Source organism: Aplidium turbinatum, chromosome 8, assembly GCF_918807975.1.
Source record: "Aplidium turbinatum chromosome 8, kaAplTurb1.1, whole genome shotgun sequence".
Lineage (NCBI taxonomy): Eukaryota > Metazoa > Chordata > Ascidiacea > Aplousobranchia > Polyclinidae > Aplidium > Aplidium turbinatum.
The window spans coordinates 16,002,199-16,009,583 of NC_137479.1; the positions used below are offsets into that span (position 1 = coordinate 16,002,199).

Below are 7,385 nucleotides of genomic sequence, written 5' to 3' on the forward strand. Positions count from 1 at the left end.
ACTGAATTAACTTTTTTCCCGCGTGAAAAACTATCACTGTAAAAAGCAGCTCTACAGCTGACCTTTAAACAACTCAAAGCAACAGTTGTACGTGCAGTACTGTATAAACTAATTAACTTTTTTTTTCCCGCGTGAAAAACTATTACGTGTAAAAAGCAGCTCTACACTCTAGTCTACAGGTGTGTCAAATCCGTGTCAAAATCGAAACAGCTCAAGATCAATGCCTTTTTCGCTAATAAACAATGAACTTCTCTACTACTGTATGCAACGAGCTGTAGCCTATTGCGCAAATTTCCTGTACCTTTCGCTGTAGGTTATTTTTTTAAACAATTTCTTTGTTTATGATACTGTATTTTCTGCGTGCCTTTTGTCAGTTTGGTGGTACCGGTAGGCTACACAGTAACCCTGATTGGATTATACATCTCTTTCTTTAATCAAAAGACAGTTGTGGAATAGTTTGCGGTAGTTTGTCTATAACGTCAATTCGGCTATAACGTCAGTTTTTGCAAATCCCCTAGAGGTGCCGTTATAGGCGAATTCTACTGTAGTTTGCGGTAGTTCGTCTATAACGGCAATTCGGCTATAACGTCAGTTTTTGCAAATCTCCTAGAGGTGCCGTTATAGGCGAATTCTACTGTAATTGCCGTTTTTACATCGTTTTAACGTCGCTAAACGTTGAAATCGTGCAGAAAGGAATAAAAATAAAATGTTTGAACTATTAAATTAAAATTTGTTATGTCAGTTGAGTTGTTTTTATTTCTGACCATCATATGAAAAACAACACACGTCAACATAGCAAAGGTAGAAGCGACAAAACGCGAACGTTAAAACGTGCTTGAATTTGTCATGTCAGTTCAATTGTTTTCATTTCTGATCATCACACAAGGTTTTTTTTCTCCATAATTTGAAGGTTTTTAGAGGGTAGCCTGTAAACATTCCAAAAGTCTATCATATTGAACCACTGTAATAGGGAGACTTACTGGACAAGCTCCTTGAACACAGCAAGTGTCTTTTGACAGCCTTGAGGAACGCTCCAAATATGTCTCTAAACTTCATACTTTATGGCATATTTTCCCGTGTGTTTATTGTATCATTGTTACAATAAGTAAAGCTAGAATGTATAGGACATCATTATTTGTTTGCTTACATTATTGCTAACATTTCTAAGGCTAAATCTGCATATTTTTTCATTGATGATATATCTTAGTTTCATCCATTAGGTTTTTAATTAACATGTTAGAAAACTATAGTCCAACGCAGCAGGCACTGCTTGGTACATTGTTCACATGGGCACTTACTGCTGCAGGATCTGCATTAGTGTTTGTTTTCACATCTGGACGACGAAAAATCTTGGATGGAAGTCTTGGATTTGCTGCAGGAGTGATGCTAGCTGCTTCCTATTGGTCACTTCTAGCCCCTGCAATTGAAATGGCAAATGAGTCCGAGATTTATGGAAATCATTCATACTTTCCTGCAGCAGTTGGATTTGTTCTTGGTGCATTTTTTGTATATCTTGCTGACGTTTTTTTGCAACACATTGGAACACCAGGTAGTGCTGTGATGATGTTAAGCCAAAAACCCAAAATAGAAACAGTTGAACGACACAGAAAATCAAGTGAGGAAGTAGAAATGGAAGATGGTTCATTTGTGCGTCGTCGCCGAGACACCACTGGAAATGGACAACTGTCTTCATCTCAAGATGAAAATTTCAACATTGAAATGAAGCAAAAAATCTTGTCCTGGAAAAGAATTTTACTATTAATAATTGCAATAACAATTCATAACATTCCTGAAGGATTGGCTGTTGGTGTGGGTTTTGCTGCAATAGGAAAAACAAAATCTGCCACTTTTGCAAATGCTCGTAACCTTGCAATCGGCATTGGAATTCAGAATTTTCCAGAGGGGTTAGCAGTAAGCCTACCTTTACGTGGAGCTGGTGTTGGAGTATGGAAAAGCTTTTGGTACGGACAGTTAAGTGGTATGGTTGAACCAATTGCAGGAGTTCTTGGAGCTTTGGTTGTTTCCATTGCAGAACCTTTATTGCCTTATGCCCTTGCTTTTGCAGCAGGTGCAATGGTATATGTTGTTAATGATGACATTATCCCAGAAGCACAAACTTGTGGAAACAGCAAACTAGCATCCATGATGTCAATCGTTGGATTTATCATCATGATGGCATTGGATGTGGGCTTAGGTTGAATTCAAAAAGTTACTAGTCTTTTCATTTAGATTGATTACAGTAGTGCTACAGAATTTTCAATTTTTTGAATCTTATATTACATATTTATGAATATGATACAGTAGGTTCCACTTACTATGACCATCTTAGGGTCCCATCATTTTGGTCAAAGTAAGAAAAGCTGCTATACCCAGGATCAATACTTTTCTGCAAATAACTAAAACATTGAGTTATCATTTACAGTACGGTATTTAAGACAAAAGAATACGTCATAATTTGGATTTTCTAGCCAAACAACCATGAATGTTTCCAACCTTACAAAAAAGTTTCACCTTTCCAATCTTAGTGCAGTATCATGCTTAGCTGGCCTCCATACTCCTTTATTTTTTCATCAACCAAGCATGGCCTACCAGAGCTTTTTCCAGCAGATAAAGTAAAAAATTCATCATTTCAGCAAATAGAGTGCTTTCCTGCACCCAACAGATCGGTTAAAAAAAATGTGTATTCCAATAAGCATTAAAGACTGCTTAATATCATGTTTTTGCATCTTTTCGACATATGTGAAAGACTTTACCTTAAATACTGAATAGTGTGGATGTTCATCAAACAGCCAGACTTCGTCTTGTGAAACAAATATTGCAGACTGCAGAGTGAAAAGAAAAAAGTTTGAAATACGAACGCAAGTAGAAAAAAAGTTTCAAATACTAATGGGCTTGAGAAATGTTGCCTTGTGAAAGCCGGTGACCAAACATGGCTGACCGGGACAGTAATTTTGAAGGCGAATAAATGACATCTCGGAAGCCAATTCCCGCTGGGAGGTTAGAGGCCTGCTTGGTGATGTTGTGGTATAACAAGCAATATAAGTTTATGGTTTACATTTTTTACATGTCGGTGATAAAAACCACATTTGACAAGGAATTTTTACAAAAACATGTTTGTGAGTTTATTGAATTCAATTTTGAGATGGTAGAATTGTAAAAAGTATGTATTATTCATATGAACACTGGACATATCATAAAGTTGGTACTGTCTGTATATCAAAATATTCTTATATAACATGTGTTGTTAGTAAGTGGATTCTACTGTCAATAGTATTTTTTATTTATGGGTGGTCATAGTGGCATGTAGATTGTTTTTTCCAAATGTTGTCAACTTGGTCATCCAAGATTTAATGCTTAAGCAGTCTTCAAAATTAGCATATTTTTACTTCGGCAAAAACGTTGCCGAGGCCAAACGGCAAAAGTTGAAATTGCCTCGGCAATTGCTTTGCTGTGAACGTTGATTACAAAAAAATTGTACCAGAACATGCAAAACAAGAAGCGGAAAATATAGTTGAGTAGTCTCTATCATGACCGCACTGTTTAATTTGTTGTGATGTAATAATACCAAAAGTAGCGATAAAGCGAGCCCCGTGATACGCACGCTGTTACGGTAATTCACGTTAAATAACTCACGGGGGGAAAAGAAAGTTAGTTTTGGGTTGATTCAACATTCAAGTCAGCACAAATCGATTTAATTTTCCCGGTGGATTATATTGTGTAACAATAATGCCAATAAGAAATTTACATCTGTTTTACATTATTCGACATCTAGAGACGTTGAATTATAATAAAAAAGCGTTAAATGCTCTATCAGGTACCGGTAACAAATTAATAGCTCCCTGCGAGAAGATTGCCTCGATTTACGTATACACTAACATAATTTCGGCACAATTAGGATACTGCGAGCAGTAGCAATGCAAAGTCTGTTTGATAAAGAACTAGCTGTCAGAATCGGAATCATCAGATGCTGTATCGGAGGATGAGGTTGTCGCGTCATCACTGAAATCAGAAACATCAAGAGGCTCATCGCTTAGCTGTAAATCTACACTGTCTTCGCCGTTCGCAATGAAGCGTCCACGTTTTGCTGCTTTCGTGCTTTGATGCCCATCCACACGTCTCTTTGCAGAGCTCCATCAGGGTGTTGACTAAGGATCAAATCTATGGCTGTGGCATAACGACTGGGGGAATGTCTAACCCTAACCTTACAACCGCTCGTGTGGCCTCAGCATTTTTATTGCCAACGCTAATGCGCCATTCATGCATCTGCGTCGGCAATCACCTCGGCAATTGCTGATTGCCGAGGCTAATTTCGAAGACTGTTAAGATATTTGCACATTTAGATATTTCAAATAGTTCCTTCTGAGTCTGCGACACTATCTATTTTAACTTTGATCAAACTAAAGTATAGCAGGGACTTATTTAAAACTATATATGTTTAAAGTATCTAGTGCTAATCTAAGGAAGTTGCAAAAATACACTGAAGCTAAATTGTTGTACTGTATTTCATAAGATTCATTCTTCTGTATTTGCCTGATTATTGTTAAATGTATTTTGTTAAATTTAAAATTTTATAAATTATACAGCAGAATTGTTATTTCATCACCTTTTTTTTCTCAGCTTTTTTATCTGCTATGGGTGTGTACTTTAAGGTTATTTGTTTGGCTTTGAATGGTTATGCATATGGCCTACAAGGCCCTACAATCCTACATATATCAAATATTAAAACACTACACTTTCCTTTTTTGATATTGCGCAAATGTAAACCATGTGACACTTACACGAAAGTAACATGTTTGTTTTTCTTAATGTTTTTTTTATCACCATAATGATAACTTGAGTGATTATCCAGTGCATTTAAATGTAAGTCGATTTTAGTTTTATAATATGGTTTAGTTACGCATACTCAGTTATATGAAACAGATTTTCTTCAATAGAATTTTCACTTGTATGATGTTGTTATGCCCCCATGAATGATGTCTGATCCAAGAGCATGACAGTGACAGTCCTATACCTACACTGTCACTGGCCTTGTCTACATGCAAGCTTCCAAGATTTGTCTGGAAGCCAATCTTTTACTCGTGATAACAGTCGATGTCACTAGTTTAAGTTGCTTGCTTGAGTAGTAGTTGATAATAATATAGTCTTGATGTATATTTTGTGAAAGTTTGGATTATATTTTTAGTACAATTGCCATGCAAAATTGAACTAGATTTTATTATTATTATTGTTAACATCTGAATATAATCTAGCAACATTGAAAAGTTTTATCATTTTAAGGGAGACTAGGAACTTTACTATGATTTGGGATTCAGTGATTATATTTTGGCAGTTTGATTTCTTGTAGACTATCATTTCAAAATTCTATCCTATAGTTTGTAATCAAAATGTTGTCAGTTTCAGGTCATTGTTAATGTTATAGGCTCGCATCTTAGTAAGGCCGTGCATATTTAGATTGCTTTCTCTGAAGGCTTGTTTCGAATATGTGCTGTGTGAACACATCAAACATAAGATTTGTTATAAAATAAAGTTGTGTTGTCCATCTTCCATGTGCAGTTGTGCACTATCCAGTATCCACCCATAAACATTACTTTTCATTTCACATTAATGCTTTTTCTAATAACTTACACCTTTGAAAACATGTACAATTATTTGTGATATTTTCACTCATGCAATGGTGCAATATCTTGTGATGCAACACTGGTTATTTCCAGTTTTAAGTTATAGTAAAACCTTGGTACACTTTTGCCTTATGTTTTTTTGTCATGCAAGAATACCTTGTAATAGCCCGATTTGGTGCAACTGTTTCGGAGATGACCGTTTCAGTGCTTAACCGCTGTTAAACAGCATTTCATGATAAAAATGCAATGGTCTGTATGGAGACAGTATGGAAAAGCATCTGTTTACTTAAAGAATTATATATAGGAATTATTCAGGAGAGTGATCTACATTATAACAGTTCGTTTACAAGTTAACCTAGTTGTGTAGAAACAACAGTTTCAAGTAGGTGTAAAGTGTCGTTTTGATTCGTTATAAAGTAGCGTTTTGCACCATAATTAAGGTTTAACAACATAATGCACACACAGGTATAACAACGCAGTTAACATATCAGTGGCAAATTCGGCAATCGCCTATTAAAGCATAATAAATTAATTTTATTCACCGTTATTACTTTTTTTGTTAGGTGTATGAAATCACCCCCATCCGCTTAATGTCACTCGCATGATCCATCAATGCTCATTACTAACATATAATCATTGCTAGATATACCTGTAAGATGACAGCCAGTTCACATTTACATCACTGTGAGACAATTACAATATTAATTTTCATTTCCATGGGTATGAGAAGTTAAACATGAAAACTGCCTACCTAAATGATCTCTACAATTTCTCTAAATGAAGAAAACCCGCTGTCGGATTTTCAAGTATGTCTGCACCAAATTGGTTATCTCCAAAAAAGGCGATCTCTAAATCGGATATCTCAGAATCGGCTGCACAGTATTGTTGCATACCTTGCCGACTCATTTGATGCAATGTAATTTTGCATGCCGTACTTCTGTTAAATCGATTATATATAGCTTTTATAGTAAAAATAACTATAAACTTTACACTCGTTGTATCCATGTGTAAAATCTGGTAAAGTAGCATTGCTACCAAACTTCAAACTTGTGATTCCATCATTGAACCCAATTTGGAGAGGTCGATTTGGAGACAGCCTTTTTCTGTGAAAACTGATTCGACGATTTCTTAAAACTGCAGTGATGGCTTCTCAGGCCTTAAAACTCGTGTTTTTTTCCGGCAGCCATCGTGGCCTACCGAGAGCTCCTTCTCGGCGGCCAAATCTGCGTGCTTGAAGGCCAAAATACAATAACGATATAGCACAAGTAAATAGCATTAAACTTGCAACAATGTTAAAATGATCACTTAGCGTTGTTGAAGTCTGGGCGACGTCCTGCAATAGAATCGTTGTACCACGCATTAAATGCTTTATCGGGATTGTAATCCGGTATTGCGGGACCATCTAACGACCCTAAATTGTTTTAACTGCTCGCAGCTCAGTAAATTGTTTCAACTGCATACCGCCTTTCATAAAACCTGACCATTTATTCCGTTATGATGTCACCTTTGAGGGTGTGAAGTCACTAACCCACAGCGTTCTCAACTATTAAGACTAGGGATGGGCAAAATAGAATAATTGGCTATTCTAGAATATTCTAGAATACTGAAACCGAATATAGAATACAGATATCTATTCTAGAATAATTGATCGTTTTTACCATCAACACAATTTAATGATTTTACAAAAACAATGAACATCACAAAATTGCTTATTGCAGTGTAACAAATGTAGGCTTTTTAAACGTTCACCAGTCAAACAGGATCTCA

At 36.1% G+C, this 7,385-nt stretch overlaps 1 protein-coding gene across 1 annotated transcript; it reads left to right on the top strand.

Moving 5' to 3' along the window:
* The first annotated feature begins 1,233 nt into the window (after positions 1 to 1,233).
* On the top strand, positions 1,234 to 2,199 carry LOC145775903 (zinc transporter ZIP11-like). The gene has a single exon (XM_082587301.1). The coding sequence runs from the start codon at positions 1,234 to 1,236 to the stop codon at positions 2,197 to 2,199; it is 966 nt and encodes a 321-aa protein (XP_082443427.1).
* Positions 2,200 to 7,385: the final 5,186 nt, after the last annotated feature.

Coding starts and splice junctions, on each gene's coding strand:
- LOC145775903 (XM_082587301.1), top strand. CDS start 1,234: ATGTTAGAAAACTATAGTCCAACGCAGCAGGCACTGCTTGGTACATTG.